Source organism: Corapipo altera, unplaced genomic scaffold, assembly GCF_003945725.1.
Source record: "Corapipo altera isolate COAL_440 unplaced genomic scaffold, ASM394572v1 55, whole genome shotgun sequence".
Lineage (NCBI taxonomy): Eukaryota > Metazoa > Chordata > Aves > Passeriformes > Pipridae > Corapipo > Corapipo altera.
This window is the reverse complement of record NW_020884882.1, coordinates 8,003,729-8,030,038: the sequence shown is the minus strand read 5'-3', so window position 1 is coordinate 8,030,038 and position 26,310 is coordinate 8,003,729. Positions and strand designations below refer to the sequence as shown.

General features: G+C 45.2%; 1 protein-coding gene across 7 annotated transcripts in view; it reads left to right on the top strand.

The window, feature by feature from the left end:
* GRIP2 (glutamate receptor interacting protein 2) overlaps positions 1 to 26,310 on the top strand; it is a 276,332-nt gene that overhangs the window by 178,659 nt on the left and 71,363 nt on the right. Inside the window, exon 1 of one of the 7 annotated variants that reach the window (XM_027640506.1) lies at positions 16,274 to 16,377. The exons of the other annotated variants lie outside the window; for them this stretch is intronic. Coding sequence (XP_027496307.1) covers positions 16,338 to 16,377 — 40 coding nt within the window. The 5' untranslated portion in view covers positions 16,274 to 16,337. Of the gene's footprint in view, positions 1 to 16,273; positions 16,378 to 26,310 lie in introns of those variants that run through there. 7 annotated transcript variants of the gene reach the window in all.

Here is a 26,310-nt window from a genome sequence, read left to right as displayed (position 1 = left end):
TCCTGAACACTGGGGTAGCTCTTCAGGATGCTGTGCTCAGCAAGAAGTGGTCCTACCTTCCATTGATCCAAATTTCATTGCAAAGCCTGAAGAGATATTTCCCAAGTACCGCAGATGAGTTGATAGGAAGACACAGAGGGAAAAGGACTTTCCAAAGTGAAATAGGCACAGTGGGAGGCATTCAGTTAGCAAGGGAGCTGGTGGTAAACATTGCCCTCATCTTGATGGAAATGCAGAGGGAATGCATGTGCTGGCACACTTGAATTAGTTCAACACAACTGAAGAGCCTCGTCTAAGATGTAGAGTAACAAATGAATCTGATTTTACTTAGATCTGAACTTGTCCTTAGGCAATGACATTTGTCTCAGTGAAGACTCATCTTGTACTGTATGTTCATTATAACTGAATTCTGTTTAAGAATGCTCATGGTAGAGCATCCCATAAAATAAAATCAATTACACTTCAGCCATCTTATCTCTACTGAGTATAAAATGGGGATTGATTGTGCCTCTGAGAAGAAAATGCCATGTAACAGTTCTCATCTATGTTTAAATGTGTTCCTGGTAGACCAAAATAATTTAGAAACAGCTGCAGCAAGAGTAGGATGCTGGGCCTGGATGGGAGCTGGCACTGTCTTGTCCTGTCCTCAGAGATGGTGTACGAAAAATCCTATATTGCTTTAATACAGCATCCTTTTTGCAAATGCACTTAAACAACAGTCTGGAGACCAGGACAAAATGTAATACCTGATCAAATCATGCTCTTGGTGTGACAGAATAGTTGCAGATGCAATGGCAAAGCAGTCTTGTTTAACAGATTTTTATCTTCTGTACCAGTGGATTCAAAGGGATGAAAAAGATCTGGAGTGCTGGGCCACAGTGTGTGGGAGGAAAGCGGCCTCTGAGTCATGGGTGGTTATTAAGTGACAGCAGAATTGAAATGCCTTGAAAGCCCCAACTGTGCACCCATGTGGGCCGCGAATTGTGGATGATCCGCAAAGTCCTGGCTGAACTTCTGAAAGTGCCCTCTCTCCCTAAAGGAAAAGTGGAATAGAACGGCCTTTTCACCAGCCTCTCAGCTGAGCTCTGAGAGCATGTATGACACAAAAGGCACAGCCTCCTCTTGGGCTGCTAGTTGAGGTGGGATGGCTTGGGGCCATTGCTGCCTTGGGGCTTCCAAAAGCATCTCCCACCACCTCTCCTGTGGTACCAAGCAAAGCCTGGCGTGTGGTCACCTGAGTGGCCTGAGGGTCTCTTGCCATCCTGGTGGTGGTGGTGGTTCATGGTGCCTCTGCAGATGCAAGAATAACGATGCAGAGAATAGCTGTCCACCTTTTATTCTGGGGGGAAATGAGTCCCAGAGAGTGATGCTGGAGAGAGTGGGGTTGTGGGGCAAAGGACTACTGGATACAGAATTGCTCCTTCTAGTGTTGAGAGCCCCTTTTCCTTCCCAAAAGGTAAGAGTGCCCTTCTAGGATGTAAAGCTTCAGGCTCAATTTCCCGATTGAGAATATTCTTCCATTTTGGGGTTCCCTTATTCACCAGGTCTCTTGCTTGCACTTGGGTTGGTTTTAATTCTCTCCAGGCTGTGTTGGAAAACTTTCAGGTCAAGGCTGAGGAGCATCAGGCTTGATTTGAATGAGGTATTTTCCCCAGGTAACATCTGTTGCTCAAGGATTTTGTTGGAAATATTTCTCAACCTGTTCAATTTTCTTGCAACCCTGGTGTCATGAGTCTGGGAGGACCCAAGCAGTCACAGCGCTGTGAATCACTCCTGGGCTGACACTGGTGGCCTCAGGAATGTGATGGAGAAGAGCCAAGTTATGGAGGTGGCATGCAGGGCACTCCTTCACTGCAGTTGTCACCAGGCTCCCCCGACAAAAACAGCTGTGCATGCCTTGGGCTGAGCTGCATAATGCAGGTCTGTGTCATAAGAATGCATGAATTAGGATCTTACACCTCACTTTGAAGTCTGTAGAGAAAGGGCCAACTTAATCCTCCAAGCTGGCAGGCTCAAGAGATCACAACTCTTCTATCTGTGGTTTAACATGACGTTTGGCCCCTAAAATTGGTGCCTACTAATTCTGCAAAAAGACATGTCAGAGCTGTAGCTCAATGCCTGGGGAGATGTTGGAGGTATTAGTAGGTCACTGGTTAATGCTATGTAAAACTCTCCAGGGCTTAGTTTGAGGTCAGAGCCTTGTCCCCAGATGTAAGACCTGCTTGTTGCATGGGGGTGCCCAGACAAATACCTGTCCCCTCCTTTCCCCCAGCTCCTTTGGGCTCACAGTACTGGTGGTTCCTTCCTTGCTTCCTTGTCAACCCTGTCATCTGTAAGAAAACACAATGCTTTCCTAAATTTAGCTTCATAAGTACTGTGGGCGTTGTCCCTTCTCCCCCCCCCCCAGTTTCAAAAGCCATCTTGAAAACTGCACAGAGATTTAAATGGCAGCTTGATGGGAATCCATAGCAAATGACTCTGCAATTAGTAAATCTGTCCTATTGTGACAGCTCTATTATTAAACTGCCATAGATGCCAGGCTATTAATCTGCTGTCTGCTCAATCCCCATGCTTCGCCTTCCTTGCCTGTCCTTTTCACTACTTGATTTTTTTTTTTTTAAAGTTTTAACTGCCTTCTAGCAAGTGTTTCCAGGGAGCGGGTGTGCAGTGGTACTTGCAGGGGGAGGAAAGCTTTGTGACACTGTCCTTTGAGAGCTTTTTGTCTGTAAGGCAGGTGAGAGAAAGCCCTCAGTGGTCGCCTCTCACTTGCTTTGAAACTTTTGCTACTTCAAAACTGAAGAATGTGAAACTCCTAATTTGCAAAAGTCCAAGGAAGCCCCTTTTTGCAGGAAGATGAAGGGATAGGAAGGGAAGCTGTGACAGCAAATGGGCAGCAATATTATCTTGGGAAGAACCATAGCTATCGTGATGGCAGGTTGAACTTTGCAGCTGCTGTTTCCTCCATCCTGTGACATAGGCAAGCATCTCATTTCTTAGCCCATAAATATGCTTTGTCACCCCAGAGCTCAGGGACAGGGAACAGGCAAAGTGCTGGGGTGGGACCCTGCAAGGCTGCAAACTGCAGTGACTGTACCGGTGCCTCCACGGTGGGAGTGTGCTGTGTGTGGGCACTGCACACTCATCCCTCCTGGAAAAGCGGAGGCTGCCAGGGAGGCAGAGGGCAGCGATAGCATCCAGAGGAGTGGCTGCTGCAGGGTGGGACTGGGGTGACAGGAAGGCTTTGTTTTTAATCTGAGCATTGAGATTGGCCTATTGAAGTGGCGGGGCTGGCACCTCTGTCCTGGGGTTTCCACTAGGCAAGGAAATTGTGTCCTCTGCAGTGGTGTGAGGATGAGCTAATGCAGGGGCGTGTTTGCTGGCTAGTGAGAGAACACACAGGAAGGTCCCTACCAGCTTTAAATCTTTGACCTCTTGGCAAACAGCTGCTGCTCAGTGTGTTCCTGGTCTCAGGGTACAAGTTTGCCACCCCTGCAGCTCCCCATGCATGACAGTGCCCCATGGAGGAAGAGCTGATGATGGTGCTGCCCACTGCTGCCTGGCAGAAAATCTGGATGTATACTTAGAAAAATGTGCATGTATAACTGTCTGTTCTTCTCTAATAAGAAGTGATACTGCCCAGTAACCACTCTATTTTTACCTGCTTCCTGGGGAAGAGTATACCTCTCAGTACTGTCCAGATTAGGTCTTTCTAAAAGCTTGGAAATTTGGGATTGTGTGGACTTTAACAGCTGGAGTATAAAGAAAGAATCCACACAGACTTGGGCCTTGGCAGAGACAACAGGAAAGCGATCTATCAGCCTGAAATGTGAGGCTTAAAAACTGTTGTGCTGATGAAGTGAAGAGCAGCAAAACTGCTCTAACAGGGAATTGCATCTATTTTTTCAGGCTTTTCCCTCGGCCTTGATGACTTAAACACAGCTGTGATGGTGTAAATCAGCTGTGCCATGTAAACCCCTAAATTCTCTTTGCATCCTGTTGCTATAGAAACTTCCCTGAAGCCTGGGTACCTGCACAGCTGCTTTGCTGCTCTGGGAACACAGGATGCCTCCAAGATGGGGCATCCAATCAAAGAGATCTGCTGTGGGCTTGGGCCCATTCTGGAAAAGACTTCTGTTGGCTGCTGTATTTGGGCTGCTGAGGTATTAAAAAAAATGAAGGTCTGCATCCACTTAGTGCCAACTTTAGTCCCTTGTGACAAGAGATGGGCTTCCACTGAGGATTCTGCCCTCTGTTAACTGCGGATATTTAGGAGATTCTTAAATACAGTATTATATTCCTAATTATGCAGAAATCCTTCAGTCTGGCGTGTTTCATCTGGAATTATGCTCAACCGTCAAATCCTGCCAAATACCTTCTTAGAGGGAGGGAGGCTGGTGCACTTGGGTTGCTCTCTGCAGAGAGGAGAATCCCGGCCACAAGGCCAAGCTGCCCGGCTCTGGGCAGGATGAGTAGCTGTGGGTGCTGCTGGGGTGGATGTGCCCATTTCCCTTTTCACAGTGGAGAGGAGGCACAGCCATGGGCACCGATGTTCCCTCACCCATGTGGTCCCAATGTAAATGCTTGTGTTAGGGGAGTATTTTTGTTTGACCATGGGGTTCCTTCATGGCGACACTTCCAGAGGAGACTGGATGGAGGCTTTCACTGGAGAAGGTCCCTTCTAACCCAAGCGATTCTATGAAGAAGGGAGAGGAGAGACTGGCTTTGGAAGAGGACTGATGTGGCAGCTAGAGGAATGACCTGTGAAGAGCATTTGCACTCTCCTCCTCCATTACCCTTCTCCTCTGGCTAAACTGCTGTACATCAGGAGTGAGTCATTCTGGGGATAACAGGCCGCATGATGTTTTGTATATTTAATAATCTACTTAATGTGGCTGTAATTCAGATCACAAACATCCTTTGCAATGGTGCAACTACTGCCTAAAAACCATCCTGACAAGCTTGAGGCAAATGCTCTTTTTAAAGGAATCCAGTTTTTAATTACTTTGGAACACCACATAAAATGTAGGTAATTGTTAGTCAGTCATGCCTGGGCCTCCATCTGCATGCAATGCTCTCCAGGAGTGTGCGGTTACTTCAGGGGTGCACCTGAAATCTTGCAAGGAATCTTTAATGCCCCAGTTGTGACTCAACCCTCAGGTGTTGCTTGCTGGTTCAGAGCCCCTGCAGGCTCCACTGCTCCGGCTGATCATTTTGATCAAGATCTATTTTCTTGTTGTCTGCCCCCCAACATACATGCATCAATTCTCAGCTATGGAGAAAGCAAACCCATAACTTCCACTCCAGTCTCCATGTCCTATTAAGCCTTGTGCTGCTTCTTAGCAACAAATTAATAGTTGAGTGAAAGGGGCTTATAGTACAACATATTTTGGAGAATAAAAACTCTTAAATGATCGTTCTGTAACTAATTGGACAGAACATTTCTGTTCCGAAATACTTTTTCTAGGGAGCTTTTCTAAACCTATAATGCTAGTTCCTGTTCTGCAGTAGGTCTGTTACTGTATGTCAGGGATATCAGCTAATATGAAGGTGGGAGATCACAAAACTAGGGTTTTGTAGTGCTTTCAGAAAATAATTTTCTCTCTGTGCTTCTTTGTTTTTTCTTTGAAAAGAAGACTGTTGAAGAATCTTTTTGCTAAGTGTTACAGCTTCAAAACTTGGTTTTCTTGGCCATAATTTAACCAGTGTTGATTCTGGCCTGGATTCTGGGTGTTCATCTTTGTGGAGTAACAAAGTTTGCAGTTGTGAGCCTTTCAATATTGTTCCTAGTGGCTCTTGCACAGAAATACAGTCTTGGAGGAGGAGATGTAGCTCTGGAGAGTGAACTTCTGCAGGAGTTTCTATGCCTTTGAGTAACAGAAACAATGACCAGAAAAGCACAGGGAAATAATATTTAGGCTCTGCTCTAAGTATTGCTCTAAACTTTATGGCAATAATGAACAAATCTCTAACTTTTAATGCCTTATTGCACAGTAGCTACTGAGTTTCAGCATGTGAATGGCTGCTGAGGTAGCAGAGAGTGAGCACTTGCTGCCTCTTCTCATGTGTAATCAAAAGGTACAAATGAGAAGTTATCTTTTTCATAAACCGGGTCACTGGGTTAATAGAGTTTTGAAAATATCCCCTCCTAACCCATGCCATTAATATCTCAGCATCCATCTAGATTTTAATACTGTCACATGCCCATGATATGTGTGTCTGTCATCTGCTTGCTTTGAGGGTTTTCTCCTTTAGTCAAGGAAATACTCTGCAAGGTTGAGATCGCTGCTGAATGCAGGATGATGCTCTAACTGGCAACAATTCATCTTCATTTGAACTCTAAATATTCCATTTCTCTAGCTGATGAAAGGCCTGATTTAGGATAGCAACTTAGTGACTATTCCAGGAAGGGTTTGAAAAGGCAATATTCAGCTGAAATTTACAGAAATTTAGTTTTTAAAAACTAGTTGATCTTTTGAAGTTTCTGAGTCTGGTAACCATCCCCTGGACTCTTTTGTCTCCTGCTGTAATGGGTTTGACTGAGACACTCTGGTATGGGTAGTGTTTGTGCTGCTTTCTTCCTGAGTTTGAGTATGTTCCCTTTGACAGTGATTCAGCAGAAAATTCTAGGGTTTAGGGCAGAGAGGAATAGGGAAAGCACTTGCTGAACTGTATTTGCTGTTTTGTCAAAAGAGATGAATCTTCTCTCTAGTTTAGATGGCTAAAGTTAGGAACTTAGTTAAAGGGACTTGAGATGAACTGTTCTCTCGGCAAACATGTCTTTCTCCTTGGCCATCCTAAAGCAAGCCCTGGTGATGCTGTTAGACAGCTCTTACAGGTGGGGATGGATCTGTTCCCTAGCACCTTCCTGAAAGGTGCTGATCTTGTTCTGAACAGCACTGCTGAGACTGTAGAACACAGAACATTAGCTTGACTTTTCCTGTTGAGTCCGACACAAAATACTTCATCCTTTTCCCCACACCTTTTGGGCCCAGGTGCTCTCTTGCTTTTCTGAGCTACTGTCTGAGCAGGGGTCATTGGCACACTGTTACTCCTAAAGTTGTGGCCTTCCCTGATCTGATAATGGCAATACAAAAAATTGGTTGACTAACAGATGTGATACTCCTTTTGGACTGGTCATCAGGATCTTGCAAGGAGGTGCCAGATGGCTGGTTTTCTGAGCAGGGGGGGTGCAGATTTCACATGGAGAAGGACTCAGTCCTTCTTGCCCTGTAGGAGCAAGAGCTGAATGGCCACAATCTCACTTTGTCCATTTCAGATGTCTTTAAATGCGCTTTTTCTCCTCCTCCCCTCTCTCTGAGAAATAGAGGTCACTCTACCTCTGTTATTAGGAATACTCCTCTCCCTCCTTAAGTCCATCATGCCTAGAGAGATCACACTATCAAGTCAACCCGTTTTCCTCACGTAATGCAAATCCCATCTACTCCAGATAGTCAGGATTACCAACCAGCTTTACTTGTGAGCTCTGAGAGCAATAGGTTGTAGGTGCCATGTGGTTAGCAAAATTCTCTCTATTTAAATGGAAGGCAAGGAGATGTTTAAAAGTTGTTTAAAAGGAGTTGTTCCCTCAACTGGCTTCTTTAAGTCTTCTCCCACCCTAGAGCTTAGCACCCAGGTCCCAGCCACCCTGAGGTTTCTGGGATCATGCTCTGACTTCTGTGAGTTAATGACTTTTCTGCCCGTGTCCAAATGACAATGACTACCAGTTACAAAATGAAAATGGTAAATTCATCTGTTAGCTGCTCTCTCTCCTGCAAGATTTACTTCCATCAGGGATTTTTATAGGCCAATGTTGTGTCTTTCATGATGGGAATGTGTGGTGGAGGAAATTTATTGTTCCCTTCCTAATAGATAGCTGTAATTTCATTTCAGAACAACCACTTTATGTGCGAGAAAGTGATTCCATTATGCCACTGCACAGCGTTGGGAGCATCTGTGGCAGTGGGGCATTTGGATTAAGGAGAGTAAAGGCTGCACATCTGCTGCCCTTCATCCCTATTCACAGAACAAAGTGTTAATCCTAAAGAAAAGAGAGCAATTAGCTTGTAAACCCTTCCTGAACTCACTGGAAGATTAGCCATTTTCAATTAAAGCTTTTCAGCTGGAAAGATAATGGGCTAAAATTTCCAGCTTTTAAAAAATACTATTATTGACCATGTGGTTTTATTTCTGTCAATTTACATCCTTTATAATTAGCTACCCTGGGATAATTAGGACTGCTTCGCGCCATACCCTGTTCCCCACTCTCTCCCCTTAGAATGCAAATGGCAAACTGACTTTGTGGTCCATCTCCTGGCCTGTTGCAACTAGCACGGATCCACTGCTGCTGTCCGGACCCACGCTGGGGATGAACCCTAAGCAGTATTTTGTAGGTTACTGTAACGCACAAGTGAAAGGATAAATCTTTACACGCTGCTAGGAACGTGCTGTAACTGTTCCCGGGGAGACCGGATGGGAGCAGGGAGGCTGATCCCATCTTGCAAACCTGCAGTAACAAGCAATTTGCAGTCCCTCGGGGAGCTCCGCGTATTCTAAAGCCAAAATACTTCATAAATCACTGGCCCCAGCACTTGGGAGTTACCTGGAGCTGTGTGTGACTCTGCTTTGTCCCAGCTTGGGAGGTAAAATTTTGACAAGCTGGAGCGGGAGCCAAACCGGCAGATGGAAACACCTCTCCCCAGAACATGCGGCTGACCAGCCCTGTCCGAAGGCGTGTTCGAGCACTTCTGAACGGCGCATCCTCCTCGGAGCGTCTGGGGAGAGCCGGGAGCCTTCCTAAGGCAGCCAGGGAGCCTGACCTGGTTTCACCCTGCTCTGGAAAGCTGCACTCTGTGGTGATGCAGTGCCTTTTGGGTCATCTCTGTCTGCTTTCTGTGATCCGCTCCCCCCGCGCTCCTGCTGCTGCCGCAGAGTGTGGCACTGGCAGCTCAGCGTGGCCTGTGCTGCCCACCCAGTGTGGGGGAGAGGCTGGGGCTGGAGCCAACAGCCAGCTCGTGTCCCCATCCAGCTCTGTGTCCCCACTCAGCCAGGTATCCCTGGCTGCACTGCCTTGTGTCCCATGCTACCATGGGTTAATGTCACCTGCTGGGTTTCGGGACAGTTGTGGCTTTGGTCACTACCTGTGACTCTGAAACAGCACAGTGGTGCCTGTGCTGCTGTTCATGGCTGTGCTACAGCAAAGCAAAGAAAGAGAAGAAATGCTGATCTTTCAGGGAACTGCTTGGCTATGCAGGCTGAGGTACCTCACATGGAAATGTAATATAAGGTACCTACACGGCCAAGGACTTCTGAATGAGGTAAGCTCAATGAGATATCTGAATGCAAAACCATCCAGAGCTCTGACTCCTGGGTGCAACATGCCCTGCACTTTTTCTGAGTCACCAAAAATTATTGGTATTGCTCCTAGTCCTTGGCTGTCTCCCACACAGACCTTGGCCAGGTCCCACCTAGCTTTGCCTTGTCTCTTATAAGAGACTTGCACAGTGTAGATACTGCATGGTAGCACGTTAGAGCGTATATTAAAGCCATTAAAGCTTTTTTTAAGGAATATGGCTTGGTGCTTTTGGGATTTCACTGGCCTTATCATGCTACTGATACATTGTCTTTTGCAGTCAGCGCTTTTCTTCCTATTTCTTTGTTGAAGTGCATATGAAAATATGCCTTGGAAAATATTTTACATCTGAACTGGTTAATACGGCACCTTGGAGAGAAGGTGTCTGATGCAACAGAGTACAAATGAAGCCTCATTAAGCAGGAATTCAGTGATTCTACTGAATGCCCCAGCAATTAAATTTCATCTTGTTTCATATGCAGGTCAGGAGAGTTTGTGAAAGAGAATAGAGGAAGCAGAGCACTGTGGCTCTGTACTATGCAAATTGGTGTTAACATGGCATTTCATTTATTGTTAATGCATTGTTACACTGCTACTCATTGAAAAGAAACTGTGTGACAACTGGTAAGACTGATGACCCACTTGCTTATTTTTCCATCTGCGTTGGCAGCGTTGCCTCTGAAGAGACTGGTGCCAAGATAAATCCTTTAAGGGGAAGATGCAGAGGTTTTTCTTCCCGCAGACAGGAGTGGAGTTGGATGCTGACTAAGACCTGTCCTTCAGGCTGCAGTAGGCTGTAGCATTGCTTCTCTCTCTTTTGGGACAAGATATGGTATGGCCACGTCCCTGTTACTAGAAGGGCCTTTTGTTTGGGCTCAAGCACCAGGTCCTTTTGAATCAAGAGGAAGAAGCCTTCAGTCTCTGCTATTGCAAAGACCTGAGCTCCTGTGGCATGTAACAGGCATGTAAGGGATTCAGGGCTGTTGATGTACTCTGCAGCCCCATTCACAGGCTCACACCTCTGCTCCCACGGGGCAGCTCCCTGCTGTCCTTTGGGCTGACTGCGCTCTGGGGTTGTGTCCTGTTCTTGACGGGCTGCGGTGCCAGTTTCCTATTTTCTCTCTATGTCCAAAGGTCCATAACAGGGTATGTTTTCTCTCATCTGTATTTTGATTAATGTGGTCTATGTGATGGAGCTTCCTTCACCTAAATTGCCTACCCACAGTGGGGAAGGGGGGTGGATACTGGCCAGCTGCTAACACAGACCCATCACTATTTTCATTCTTGGTGATATTAATAAAATATAAAGAAAAAACAGCATTTCTGCTGAAGAGAGAGCACGAACAGGCCCTTCCAGGCAACCACTGGTGCAGTGCCAACTGCAGCCACCATGGACTCACTGTAAATTGGAGTGGTTTAATGACCTTAAAACTGGAAACTACCCCCATCACTGAAGAACTTGGACACTTACTTTCCCTACAGTTTTTTAGCTGTTAACCACTTCCTGTCATTCCAGTGCATTGATCAGTAAAAGCTGGGAAGATGGGAACTATTAGGCATTTTGTTTCCCCCAGTGTCCTGGTATTGCTCTTGGTTTCTTTTTCTGCATGGTTCCTCCAATCATATACTTGCTTGAGGATTTTACTGGTGTCCCAAGGCTGTGTGATACCAGCTAGCTAAATTGCTATGTAAGATTTGAGGGGGGTAAAAAGTAAAACCAATTAGGAGCATCCCCAAAAGGGGATGTGTATTTTGCCCAGGAAAAGTGTTTATTCTGTACAATACAGCAACAGAAATAGAGATAAATGGGAGAAATATGCTCTGTCTAGCTGAAAGTGTTGAACATGCTTTCAGATGCTGTGCAGGCAACTTGCAGAGCTCTGGTCCTTTTGGACCAGGTCATAAACTCCCACCTTGCTCTGACAGGGCTGGTGTTTGTTGGTGGATCATTAACCTCCCGCTGCATTGCTTATTGCTGTATCTTGTCAAGCTCATCTCCATTTGGCTTAAAAAATCATCAGAAAGCTGAGATTCACTTTTGTTGTGATGACCTCTGCTAACAAGGTCCCTGAACGAGCTCTTTTGTATCATTAGAGCTGGCTGGGGAATAAAGGATCTTGTACTTTACTTCCGCCTATTTGTCTTCCACTGTTTCTCTTATCAGCGCTGAAGTCCCCAACCCTGGTATGTCCTACTCTGATTACCCAGAAAAATGTGCAGGAACCATTTTATTGTGCTGTGGTGGTAGAAGGAATGGATGGGGGTCTTGGAAATACCTCTAGCAGCACTCTCTGTCTTGGTGCTCTGCATGTGTGCGTGCAGCAAGGGCTCTAATTGCCTGGTGGATGGGTCAATTTGTCTTTCAGTGTTCATTACCCGTAATAAATTAACATTTGGGACTGGCTGGTGGAATCTGCATGTAAAGGAAAGAACAATCACAGACTTCTTCCTCTGGCTCCATTATTAAACTGTTTAATTACCCTTTTCCTTAAAGTTTTTTTTTTTTTAAACCCATTCTCCATTCCCTTTAAAAATATGTTGATAAAACAGTGTGTTGCATTTTAGGTTTCTACATGAAAAACAGGGTATCTGCTTTGACCAGAGATGAGCTTTGCTGCAGGCCTGAGGCTGGCATGCAGTTGTCTGGGGTTTCTAAATAAGCACAACTATGTAAAATTGGAGCAGATGAAATGGAGCAAATGTGTAGCCCGTGGAGAGCTGGGTAATCAGCTGTGAAGCCTCTTCCACCAAAAAAGTCTCCCTCTTGTCCCTCCTCCTCCCTGTCTGCTGCAACCAAAAAATTAATCAAGGAAGGGTGTAGACTCTCCAAAGCCTTGATTTTGTGCAGAGGTGTTTGGAGTTCCCAGTAAAAACTGTCTTTCCCAGTAAGCCATTTGGAAGCACTGGGTCTGCTGTGCCAGAAACAAGCCTTGACAGAGAGTATGAGCAGGAAGAGCCCCAGCCCCAGGCAGACCCCTGATGTGCAGGCGTGTGTTATTAAACGAGAAAAGTAGGATGGGAAGAAAGAGATGGCAACGTAAAATCTTAATTTAACATCTGAATTTAAAAGAAGTAGGAAGAATCTGTGTCAGTCTCTTCTCAACCTTCCCTAACCCAAAGCAATTTCTGTTGCTAATAATATCATTTGGTATGCGGTTAGAACTTCGGCGTTTCTCTGCGCACTGTGAGAGCGCGTGGTTGGGTGTTTTTCCTCATCGTTTTCCTGTGGCTGACTGTTCATTACGTTCATTCAGCTGTCTTCAGAGAGTCTCCTGAGACTCCCTAATGTGGAGTGATGTAAGATTCTCTCCATGTTCTCCAGAACTCAGAGCATGTTCAGTGCTAAATGGTCCATTTCAGGATCTTGCTCGAGTGTTCCACAGCGCTGTGACTTCTGACGAGGAAGCTTTTGGATGTGGTTAAATAAGTAATGGTTTAAATGGCAGAAACAAATACCTGTCAAGCATTGGACTAAATGATGGATATTCGGAACGGCCTGTGATCTTCCCTCTCCTGTCCTCCCTGTCTTGTTCACATAAAAGTGTATTTTGTAAATGTAATTCCAACCAACTTAGGCCATGTAAGGTTTGCAGCATCGCTCCCACTGAGGTTCTGGGGGATTTGTAAGTTAGCTCTGGGGAAAGATGTATAGGTTCAAGAGCAGGACAGTGTGTTGGGTACAAGAAATGCTAAACTAAGTGCTAGTACTTACCAGTGCATGTAAGGGCAAATACTCCTTACTTACAGCAAATGAATTTTACTCAAAGGTCAGCCTGTTCCTGAGAAAAGTAAATGGCCATTTCTCTAGACTGGTGACCTGTTGACTGGTATTACCACTTCAGTTGTATGGACAAAAACCAAGAGCCTGCATGGATAGATGTTTCCAGCAGGGACCACCCAGAAACTCTTTAATCATGGACTGCCCTCAGCCTGTGCTGTCTTTCCACTCAGCATTTTATACTGAAGGGGGGATCCAAGAAAGCATTCCCTACACTCTCTCTCCTGCTGGGATAGTAATAGGAGATCAGAATATGCCAAGAAAGCAGAACTGAGATGTTTTTGTTTTCTTTTTTTTTTTTCCCTGTGAGAAGACTTTTTTAACATCCCACCTCCCAAAAATTAACTACTTCTTGCAATGGGCACAGTCTGTGGGTAAAACCCAGACATTCTTAGGTGAGACTTGTAGGTAGTTGATATTGCCAGAGAATTTTTGAATAGCTGCTAATTCTGAGCACACAAGCTTAAAGTTTATGTCGGGAAGGTACAGACAATGCACAGACTGTTCCTGAAAAATCAAAGCTCTACATAGTGTTCCTTGAGTTCTTCACCATAGTTTAGGTTGATGTCTCATGCTCTTTTATTACACCTACATATTTTGATGCCAAAACATATGCTTCTGGTCTGCCTTATTTTGCTGGGGTGTGTGTTGTATCCTTTCCGTTTTGTATTAGAAGCTCAAGCTGTTCACTTCAACTGATTTTAATACAGCACCACCTGAAACATGAAGAAAGTGTTGCATTTGTGGATTTTGGCCAGAAACCATAGAGTAAACATCTTTATCCTCTCCAGGCTCCTGGCATGCTGGTGTCTTGCCAGCCAGCTCAACAAATGCCACCAGCAGTTCTGGGCTTGAAATGCCCAAATGCTTCTTCATTTCCCCATCAGAGGAATGGGGCAGCTCCATTCAGTTCTCATCCACAAAAACAAGCAGCTTCAACTGCACAGTAGCCCCATCCTCTCATGCACTCTTAATGCAGCAGATATTCTGGGAAGAATTTTATGGTGGTATAAACACAAACAGTTGTTTTTAGCTTTTCTTTAAAACATCATATTGGATACATCCATTTCATGGCAACCAAAGTAATGGGCTATTCTCAAATTAGCATCTTCTTCTAATTGTGGTGCAACTGGTGATTTTTTTTTCCTTTAAGATGGAATTTCTCTGCAGCAAAAGCATTAAGAGCTGTATGAAAAGATTTCTAATTATAAATTTTGCCTCAATTACTAATTAAGTCTATTGTCAGACTGAACAGCTTTTTAAAAACAAATTATGGACCAAAATATCTCTTTTGTAAGTAGTTTTTTATTAGTTAGTAATTTTATTGCTTTTGTATAAGTCGTCTGTGCATGAAACAGCTGAGTTTGAACCACAATAGAGATGCTGCTTCATTTCAATCTGAGCAAGAACCCTGGCATTAGGCTGAAACCCAGTTCTCCTCCTCCACACAGAGTTAGGGTTCCCAGGTCTGTAGAAATTTTCTGCTGGCATGTTCACATGAGTTCAGGCCCTTTCGATTTATCCTGTTTTGTTTCCTAAGGAAGCAAGACTTAACCTTGCTGCCCCTCTATGAGCTTCCTTCTAAATTTGTAACCTCTTGGCCACTTTCACACAAATCTAGTAGCAGTCCCAAACATGACTGAATCCTCATACAAAAGTATAGATAGCTTTTGTACTTTTGGACCATGATTGTCTTGCACTCTCTCTACTGTTTGTGGGTATAATCTTGCTGTTACAGATGACACCAGTTCACAAAGGAATAGACTGACTTCTGGAGAACACTGCCATGGGCTGGTTGGTACAGTCAGTTTGCATCTCACAGCTTGCCTGAGAAGGGGACCTGCATGGTGCTGGAGGCAGGATCCAGCCCTGTGTACCCTGCAGACAGACTTACTGACCCACAGCCAGGGCAGTGGCATCCCCTTGCATGCTCTGTATCTTCAACGTGAATCAGCCTGCTTTGTCTTCTATTTTAATAGTAAAAGAAGCAGATGCTGGTTCATTAAACCATTTCTTACTAGGTTAATGCCCTATCTCCACCCACAATGCAGGACCAGCAGTTTTGGAGGGAGCCGTTCAGCATCCTCTCCTGGAGGGCCAGACTCCCCGTGACCAGCTGGTTCCCATCATTGCCCCCAGAGTCTCCCCTCACCCAAATCGTAGCACAGGACTTGCATGCATTTTGCCCGTGCTGGTTCCTCTGCTGAGAAACCCTTCCTAAGAAAGGGTTAAACCGAGTTTTCAGCAAATGCTGTAGGCAGGACACAGGACTGCAGCCTCATACTCCCTTACGAGCACTGTGTGTGTGTGTTTGGGAGGCAGGGTAATGCTTTGACAGCAGCTTGACATTGCCTTGAAAGGTGCTGGAGGCTCTGCAAGCACTTGCCAAGAGGGGGTGGGGGAGAGGAAAGTGTGTCAGGCAATACTGCAGTCGCAGCCTCTTCTTGCGCTCAGCCCCGTTGCTGCTGCTGCTGCTGCTGCAACTCGGGGCCGGAGCGCGGCTCCGCTGCCGCCCAAGTTGTGCCGCTGGTGCGGAGCGCGGGGGCAGCGGTGCCTCCTCCGCAGCACCGCCTTCCTCCGGTTTATGCCTTTTTTTTTTTTTTTTTTATTCTCCCACCCCTCCCCGTCGCCTGAAATCCCCGTGAAAGCCACCGAAGGGTTCTGGCAGGAAGGGGCCAGCACATCTCCATGGGATGATGCCCACTCTCCACCGGTGGAATACCGCCGGGAATGAAGTGCACGCTCGACATTTGCTGCATCTGCCGGAGCGTCAGGGTTCGGTGGCTGCCTCCCCTTCAACCAGCTGTTCCGGTTAATCACTGCGCTTCCAACTTTTGCTTTGCAATGCCTGATGGCCAGCGGAGTCGAGAGAACTAGCACGGCATTTTTAGGACCCTATAAAAAAAACCCCAAACCCCATACCCTTCATTTTCCTATTTCTGCACAGGACTGGCGAGTCACACGTTAAACATCCGTGTAAAGACGTTTCTGTCTAAAGGATTACCACATTTTTGAGTGCTCAGGACGATTTCTGCCTGGTCTTGCTGCCGTGGAGTGAGGGAGCAGCGTGTGCGCTGCAGCCGCACTCGGCAGCTGGAGGCAGCCCGAGAGTGAGTCCGGGCTGGCTGGGAAAGGATTCCAGCGCAGGCAGGGAGAGAGAACGGAGCGGCTGTTACAATTAGTTGAATGATTTGATAGATAACAGCAGACATGCTTTGTGGACTGAAAAAGGATTTGCAGTCAGACTTTGGTGAGTGAGCCTGTCCATATTTTCCTTCTCCCCTTCTTCAGTAGTTTACTTTTGTTTAATCTGATTTCCTTTAACTGCCTTTAATATCATTAGCAGTTTTATGTGCTACTTTGAAACTGTTTTGCAAATCCAAACCGTCACATACAAACTTAATTGCTTTGATTTGCAAAATATATCTCTGCTTCTCTGTAAAGAATTTCTCTCTGTGACCACTGGAGAGTACCCTTCAGGCTGGCTTCCCGTTCTCCAGCTGGAAGATTGGCAGATACAGGGGCTGTTCTTAAGGCACCTCAGATATTGCAGAGCCTTTACGATTGCTTTGGCTTTTTAAAAAGCAAAATCTAAATGTAGCTCTTCTGTTTTCCAAGATCAGTGTGTGAATGGGCTGGGCATTCAGCAGTGGTGAATAGGGGCCTAGAGGGGAAGACGTGGGTAAAGGACTCTGCTGAACATGGTGGGATCACTGCCATTGCCCCACCTCCAGTGTAATCCACTATTACCTTGTCTAATAAATATTTCAGCTCCTGCTGGAAATCTGCCATTTCAATGAGCTGCTAACCCCTGTTTAGATACCTTGAGTGAGCAGTTCACTATTACCGTGGAGTATAAAAAAATCTATTTAATTTCTGGAAAAGAGATAGTAAAGGAGTGTAGAAGGGCACCCTTTACAAAGGGCACAGACATCAAATCCTGGCCCCAGTCTTTCCAGGAGGAACAGACTCTGATATTTCTGACAGGGTGCAATATTCAGGTACTTTGTTGCATGCTACAGCTCTGCTTGTTGCAGCTGCATGTACTGCATGGAGCTTGCTTTTCTGCTCTGATGCAAGTGTTTCCTTTCTGAAAGCAAAGACATTGGAGTTGGAAATACAGAGGAAACTTATGGTTTCTGAATCATTTAACACTGTTTGAAGTGATGTAGTGAGACTGTCATCTCCTTGGCCTCAAGATGCCCTAAAGCATGAACCTAACTTTAGAAAATTGTTTTCCCTCTCTAAATCTGAGGGGTAAAATGAACCAGGTGTAAAGCAGCTTGGCCTGGCTGTGTTGCTTAATCCCATGGATGGTGACTAGATGCTGTGTCTACCTACCGTTCCAGCACAGCAAGGAGCATTTTGGAGGCTGGGGCTTATTTTGAAACTGCCTGAGACACGGCGATGAGTCGTGGTAGGCAGAGGGAGCCTGGGTGCGTGATTTAACAGGGCAGGAATGCAGCCGTTCCATGAAAAGATCAAAAGACAATTTGGCAGGAGCTCCCCATTGCTCTTGGGGCTGAGCCATAAGCTGAGCCCCTGGCTTGGAGGTGGCTGACACTGACTGTGCTGGAGGGGTCTCCTGGGTGCCACCAGCCACAGACAGGGTCATTCATGCAGCTCCTCCAACATGGCACCAGAGACATCTGGTGCTTCCAGATCACTGTGCTGCTGCAAACAGCGATGTTGTCTGGGTGTTGGGTGATCAAATGAGAAATATTCCTGATGTCAGCCCCAAACCTTTCTTGAGACCGTTGGGTCAGTACTGTGTCATGTACAAGGGAATGGTGCAGTCACTGAGCGGATAAGAAAGCCTTCTTCACCCAGGTGTCAGACCCTCACAGCTTGTGCTGGTGGTGCTCCTGAGGACCAAGCCCATGATTTCATCACCCAGTAGGTACTGTCTTCTTCAGCACCCCACAGGTGAGGCCATCCATTGCACCAGCCACAGAGCAAAGACAGAGAGGGATGGGCAACCATCTAGTTCCATGTCTGCCATCCCTGTTCTTCTTTGTTATTTTAGTGCATAGAAAAGAGCTTAGAGGGGGATTGATTACAACACATCGGATTTGGCTTTGCTGACACATTAAGGGAGCTCTCTTTTGGCCACTCAGCTGATTTGGTAATGTGTTTTTTCTCCTGATACCTGGCTTGTTCATGAGTCCCATCTCTTCATCTGGAAATCATCTGGAATGGAAGTAATGAAGTGAATTGGTATCTTATCACTCATTTTAGCATTGTAAGTGCGATAGGCAAAACCAGATGGATTGTTTAAAGAAGCATCCAGACATTTCAAAAGTGCTTTCTTGGCCCACCATCATTAGGGCCTTGGTGATTTCTTTTCTCTCCTTCAGCCGCTCTCAAAAGTTTTTTGTTGGGAAAATTTAATAATACAGAACTTTTGTCTGTCCTTCAGAATGGAAGGGTCAGAAAATGCAAACTAGCTGTGATGTTTTATGGAAGGTGGGGAAGTGTTTTTCATCTGGTTAGACCAAGACCGTGTGTGGCTCTGCTGATGGAGGTGATAGTGTGTTTCCACAAGAACCCTTCTAATTTTGGCATTGAAGGACTTCCCTGAAATGCTTCATGGACTTTCTGAAGTCCGGGACCACCACCTATGTTTTGCTCTAGCAAACCTCAGTTAGTCCTTACTGCAGGATCACTGCAGGAGTGGGCAGAATGACAGAGCTTATTGAATCTCCTTTGTGCTGCTCCAAGTGACCAGCTGAGGATCCCGCTGCAAATCAGCCCAAGTTAAGTGGTTTATTGAAGACAGCACAGGTAACTTCAGAAAACCCTTTGTCTTTCAGGTGTATGCATTTGGGTAACTTAATTGTTTTTTTATTTTTTAAAGTATGTTTTGTATGGAAGGCAAAGGAAAAATAAAGGTAGTAGATAAGGATGTTCAGTGCTTTTTTGTTTGGGTTTGTTGATTGGTTTTAGTTATGGGGTTTTTTGTTGCCATTAGAAGCCATGCTTTTAGGGTGAGATGGACTCTCTGCAGACCAAGGAAAACAGTGTGAATTTCCTGTCCCTTCTTCCAGACCAGCAAACTGCACGCTTTATTTGCAGGGTGGGAATGTCCAGGAATAGAGACTTGTTAATAGATGTCTGTCCCTTCCAGCTTGTTGTTTTTCAGGGGATCAGCTCCCCTGTTCTCTCACTGCTTTCTGAATAGGCAGGGGGAGAAATAGAGGAAAACATGCCTGAAAGGGATAGAAAACTAATGTGAGGAGCTAGAATAAGACAGGAGGAAATCTTCATAGATAAATCTCCTAGGGAGAAAGATTTTATCTTTCTTATTGAAGAATTTATCACAATAGTGCTATTTAATATAACTCCTGCTCATCAGGCTGCTTACGTCACTTGTCAGCTTTGCCTCAGTTGCAGCAAAATGAAAGATTAAGAGAAAAACTATCTGGGGTGTGCGTACCAAGACAAATATCTCTGGGTCTGAATCAATGATCTTAATTTCCTTGAGCCAAACTGGGCAGAGAGAGTTTGTCTGGGCTATTCCTCTTGCCTGAGCCAGTATAGGCCATACCTGTGTTACCATCTGGGAACACTACATCAGCTCAAATTAATTCAATAGACTGGAATATTAAGGAAAAGCTTTGTGCATCTGCAGTTTTGGTGCTGTTGCTTCCTCTCCTAACATCATGGCTGGGCTTTGCGAACGAAGATTTGGGAAAGGCTCTGTCCAGGTTTGTTACATGCACACTGGTGGCTAATGAGGCCAGTACGAGATAGACATGTCCAATTGCAGAAGGCACAGCAGAGAGACTCCTTAGGTGGTATATTCTGCAAGGCACGATTCTTTCTGTGTTGTCTTTTCTCCTCGAGAGTGATCCTGCGTGTGTTCTCAAAGGAAACAGCAGAGTTATAGATGATGTGTCTCCAGGCCTCCCAATTGGAGGCCAGAGTAGACCAGTTATGTTGATCGATATGGCCATCCTAACACAGGTGGCAGATTACTCCTTCCCTCTGTGCACCACAATTCTGGATGTCTCAGTAATAACACCTTCTTTCTCCTCCCTCTCTTCTCTTTAGCATAGAAAACTCATCCCTCACCCCAGTTTCAGAAGCTGTGGCCTTCTAGATGTCTGACCAGCCTACGCTGATTCAATCTGAATGAAGTCCAGCTGGATCACATCTTTACTGAGCTGTGGTACCCAAATCTGGGCACTGCATTCAAGATTAGGCTTCTGTCAGTGCTGAGTAAAATGAAATGATGGTTTCACAGATCCTGCAGACTATATCCACCTTACCTGTACCAGAGTATTAGCTTTTCTTGCATATAACGTGGCACTGTGGAATTATGTTTGGTTTGCAGTCCACAGTATCTGAAAAGTCTTTCCTAACTGTCACTTGGATAGTTTTTCCCCATTCTTCATTCATGAGATTGTTCCTGCCCAGGTCTGGTAGCTTGTGTGCACCTCGACTGAATTGTACATCTGTTTTTTCAAACATGTATGAATCATTCTGTATCTAAAATTTACTTCCCAGCCTGCTTCCAGTCCCTCATACCTGGAGTAAACTTAATGGACTGTCAGTAAACTTTATAAGATCAATCTCTCTGCAACCATCCAGGTCATTTAGTGAAAACCTGGAGCTGTACCAGACTGGGGAAGGGCCCACACAGAACTTTGTTTAATATATCTGTCCCTTCTGATTGTGAACAACCGATGAATTTTCTCAGTGTGTGGTTTTCCAATCAGTTTTGCATACACTTCATAATCATCTGTATCCTGCTTCCCAAACATACTTATAAAAATAGCACATGAAACAGTGTCAGAAGCATTTCTAAAATTGAGATATAACAACTTGCATTTTCTGTCTATCCAGAAATGTTGCTCTCTCATGGCAAGAAATTGAGTGGGCATGACTTACTCATGGTAGATCCAAGTTTCCAGTCAGTCCTCCTCATCTGGTGTTAGCAGCTCACATACAGATGGTTAGTTCCAGGATCTGAAAGGGAAGGCGACGGGTTTGTCATTGTCTTGCTCCTACTCTGATAGCATTTGTTTTCTTTTCTGTTTTTCAAATTGAACATTGCATTTTGTCTTACCCATCCTTCATAAGGTCTTAAGGATACCTGCTGATGGCTTTAGGACTTTGATGACCAGGTCTTTAAAGTTTTGTTGACTAAACTCTTAAGTATAAATGAGCTGATCTATGCAGTCAAAATGAATTATTGCTCTTTTCTAGAGATGACCCATTCCACCAAAATTGCTCTTTATAGAAGAAAAAAGACTAAAGTAATATCCTACAATGAATTATTTTTTTTATTTCTCCTGTATGGAGGTTACAGAGGTTTTCATCTTAAAAGTTTGTGCTCATGACATCATATTAGTACAGATTTGTTAGGAGAAGGGTGTTTTTCAGTGCAAAGGCCAGACAGATTTCATACAGATGTCTGTTCATAGAGTCAGTTGAACAAATGCTATTGAGGTTTTCTCTCCAGCACTAACTGTTGGAGTCCAGTGTCCAGCACAGACATTAACCTTCTTGCCAACCTGCTTAAGAAAATCTCAGTACTGCTGGAAGAGTTGCACTCTGGCTTTGAGAGACCCATAGAAGGGGACTGAATTTCATGTGGTGTTTTAAGCCTTGCTCTTGGCTTTGTGTTCAGGTTCATTATTTTTTATAGTGTTTATTCTGTTTTGTTAATCCATAGAAGCCAAGAGTAACTGCACTGCCAAAGTGTTTGCATATGTTAGGGCATATAGGATTTCATTTATTTTGAAAATGGACTGTTAAAATGGATTGTGTGTGGGTGCCAATGTTTATTGCTTGTGATAACTCAAGGATGGAAATCCTATGCAATTTTACTCAGAAGGTCAGAAAAAGTTATTGGGCAACTTGGAAGGAAGGGTGCCTCTGCTTTTCTGTGTAGGCATATGTAGGTGTTGCAAATAAAAGAAACAATTAAAGCTAACAAGTAATAATAATCAGAAAGAAGTGTTGACACAGAGCTGGAGGAGAGAAAGTAGAGCAAAAATAAATATTTAGCAACATTCATCAATTGACAATTGAATGCTACCAGGCATAAGAACATTTAAGGCTCTTTTCAGCTGTCGGTTCAGCTACTGCATAATTTTTAGCATGTGAGTAATCCCATCAGGGTAGGCATGGTCTTAAGCCTTGATAGGATAGGGCCCCCAGGTCATTGTACGGCTGTCTGTTCAAGGTGGCAGAATACGGTTTCAAGACAAGCGTGCCTGTGTGGGCGTTAGGAAATTCTGCTTCTGTGACAGTCTGACTGCCAGTCTGCCTCTGATTTTTTTTTCTTATAATATTATTATTATTCTGTTGGTAACAAAAAAAAATTACTAACTGAGCTTGATGTTCTTAGCTGCCAAGTTTATTAATCTGTGGATTTACAGATCAGTCTGGTAACTTGAAATGTGCAAAGTCACACAGGATGAAGAATTTCTCTCCCTCCATTCCTAACAATTGCCACCCCCGATTTTTTTATTTCAATGAAAGTATTTTTTTCTTCCTTTGACCATGTGTTTTTGTTCAAGGATCTGATAATTACATGCTTGGGGATGACGGCTTTTCAAAAGCATCTTTCCCAGCGATTTTCAACTGGAGATGTGGATAAAAATATCTCCCCAATTTTTTAACAGAAATGTTTTCAGTAATGTGTAATTATGAGCTCTGCCTTCATTCAATTCATCCTGGAAGAATTTGCTTCACAGGAAAATTTGTTTCCTAGCTGCTGTAGATGCCAGCATAGTTGGCAGCTGCAGGTTTTGTGGGGAGGAGGGAAAAGAAAGGCCCAGAAATTAAAATTACTGTGAAGTAAATTGATCTCAACACCTGGAAACCATGAAAAGATGGAATCTCATACTTTTTTGTTTAATCATTGTTAAACTGCTTTGCGTGTCAGTCCCAAAATGGCCCTGTAAATTATTTAGTGTAGCTGGGAGATGAAGAGATGATCCACTTAATCTTGCCTCATAACTGATCTGTTTCTTATTGTGCAGGTTTGTGAAATCACATTAGCAAGGTGGAAAGAGTTGTGGTTTTCTTCCCAGCAGTACTCTAACTTCTAACCTCAATATATAACTAACACTCATGTGGTTTATTGTAATGAAGCTTGAAGTTAGGAACTGGCTCAGGTTTTGGGAGAACAGTTGGTGAGAAGGGCTGTGGAGCAGTTACAAAGAGCATCAACGTGCTTTTGTCCTGGGAGGCAAGAACTTCTGTTGGTAAGAGTAAGATCTGGCTCCCTGCTCCCCAGGTGTGTGGATAAAAACAGGATTTGCTGCATTCTTCTGCTTAGTTGCATCCTCGTTTTCCCCAAAGGAGTGAGGTAGGTCTCTGATCTGGTGTGTGCTTCTGTTTTGGAGGTTATATGCCAAATTTTTTGCAGATATTGAGCAAATTTACTTGCTTGATATCCCAAACAATTCTTCCCTCCCAGTTTCTGTCTGTCCTCAGAGCTCTCTGTGCCTGGGGAGCCCAGAGGTCCAGCACACCCGTCCTCTGCCCTGTGGGAGCTCTTACCCCAGGCTGAGAGGGTGGAATGGCACTGCTCCAGTCAGCACCTTTTCCCAGCCAAATAGCTGAGCTAAGTTGTGGATCTGCTCTCGTGTCTTTGAGAAACCATGTGCATGACTGTACAAATGATGAAAGTTTGAGCCAAACCTCTAACAGTCCCCACTGTTGTACCACCAGCCTTGATGGAGTTGTCCCAGCAGTGAATCTGCTTCTCCATGAGATCTCAGTGGAGATAACCCTCTTTGCCCACTCTGGGCATGGTGGCTGAAACGTACGGGATCCTTACTGCAGTGAACAGTTCAGGCTGAAATGTGAGGGACGTGGCCTGCTCCTGCCCCGGTGATTTATAGAGGATAATGCCATTGTGGAATGTGGTGCCGTTTGGGTAGGATTAAACTCTTGGCATAAGATGAAGGTATGTGTTTTGCTAAAGGTCTTTTTTTCAGTAATGTGATGCATTTCCCATATAACCTACTGTGTAAACAGATCATGTTCCTTCCTGCCATGTTGCTTGTGCTGCCAGAGTGCCTTGAACCTGCAGCCCCGGGAGCAGGGGGGCATCTCAGGGCACGTTCTCTGCAGGTTCACCCTCAGCTGACCCCTCTGCAGCACTTAATGAAGCCATGTGTGTGTGAGTGTGAGTGTGAGGTAGGAAGGGACTAGATGGGGTCCTGGGTTAGAACCACAAAGATATACCTGAAATCTCAGGAAATCAGTGGGAAGATGCTCAGGTATGTATAGATCTGGATTAGACAGCCCAGGTGACTTGTAAACTCCCAGGTGACCTGTGGAGTTAAAATCAGGGTGAAGTTAGAAGAGCGCTGAAACAGAGGGTACATGGCTCATTTCTTCCTATTTTGCACCAAAATCAGGTGTCACCCTGTGGTCCATGGCTCCCTTGCCTGTCCCTGCTATTCCCTGCTCCTTGCTGCTGTAGCTGGGCTGTGCGAGGTGACTGCTGCCATCAGGGTGGTGGCAAATATTACTCAGCTCCCAGCTGGCTGCGGAGGCAGTCGGGATACCTGCTGTGATTTGTGAGGCTGGGCAAGAGGCATGAGGCAACAGAGAAAATTATGTTATTCTTAGTAATAATAACTAAAAAAAAGAATCAAAGCAACTCCTCTTCCCCCTTGTGTTTCAGTTTGCCCCCAGCCTTCCCACTCAAGCGAGCTTGGCAGAGGCACCCCATCACTTAGAGGTGGAATAAGCATTCACCTTGCAGGAATTGGAGAACAAAACGTTTGGAAGCTGTGGTGGAGGCGGGCAAGTGGAGCTCCTCTGGCTTTCCCTGCTTTCTAAAGGTCCCTTTATCATTCAGCAGCCGGCTCGAGCAGCACCATGAGCTATAATAGGCAATTAGCTCCTGGCAGATTTATGTGACACCGCGTTTTATAAGCAAACAATCATGTGTGTTTAGTCATTAAATGGATCTCCTGTATCTAATGTTCACAGAGACAATCTCTCCCTTCTCGTCTCCCTGAGCACACACTCAGCTCTCTTGCACCAGCATGGCCCCATAGACATCCATACTTTTGCAAAAGTGATGGAAATGTATCATTGGCAGCTGCCTTTGGTTTTGGCATGCAGTGGCAAGAGGTAAGCGCTTGGCAATATCTGCTCTCAGAGACATACAGACTCCATCTGGAGGTTAGCATGATGATACCTGGTGCGAGGGTGTCTCCCTACAATCCTGAAGAGATGGGGGGCTGGGCAGGCACTTGCACAGCACCCTGCTGAATGCTTGTATCCAAGTGGTTGCAGTGTTCCCCAGACATCTAGAGGTTTGAACAGTAGTCAGTTTTAGTATTCATAGTTAATTTTAGATATACCTGCGCATGCTGCTCTTCCACACATCTATTACACACTCGACGGAACCTGCTGGCTTTAATTTTTATTAGCACAAGCCTTGTTGAATCAAAATTAAGTGGGTATTTGGGAAGCATAATGTGAAGCATTACATTTAATGGTCTGTGTTCCTGTGTGGAGAAGGGCTGTCACATACGTCTCCTCTCTTCCCAAAACTCTGCGGTCTTTAGCTACACCTGAATTTTCCCCGAGTTTATCGCTACTTCCCATCCTCTGTAAGCTGTCAAACTCCCAGCTGTGACCTTTCAGGTGTGTGCTGCATCTTTTCAGACATATGCCCTTGTTCTGGTATAAATGTGCCTGGCCTGGGGTTGTGGTGCGTGGGGAGAAGGCAGGTTTGGGGTGCAGGTGGAGCTGTGCTGCTGGGGCTGCTCAACCCAGCCCAGGGAGAGCTTCTCCTCAACCTGTCTCACCCAGGTTTGACTTGACTCCCTCCCTTGTTCAAAGGGGAGCAAGTATCTGCCTAGGGCAATGCAAAAATGGTTTTTCCTCAGTCCTTGGCATGAGTCTGCCATGAGTCAGTCCCTCCGGATTTTGTGATAGTTGGGAGAGCTTGGGCACTCACCAAACCGTGAGTGCTGTTTTAACCAGTGTCTCCGTTCCCCAACCTGTGGCTTCTTGTGGCTGGCAGCCTGCTCCTGGCTAATCCCAAGCTGCCCGTTTGCTCACCAGAATGAGCATCTCTTGTGAGACTTTCAGAGGGTTGCAGAGCACAGCTTGCAGCAGTTTGTTCTGAATTTCACCAGGAGTTTCCATGCCTTTTGGGAATTCTTGTGCTGGCTGTAGTTGAGACTGGGTTCTCCGC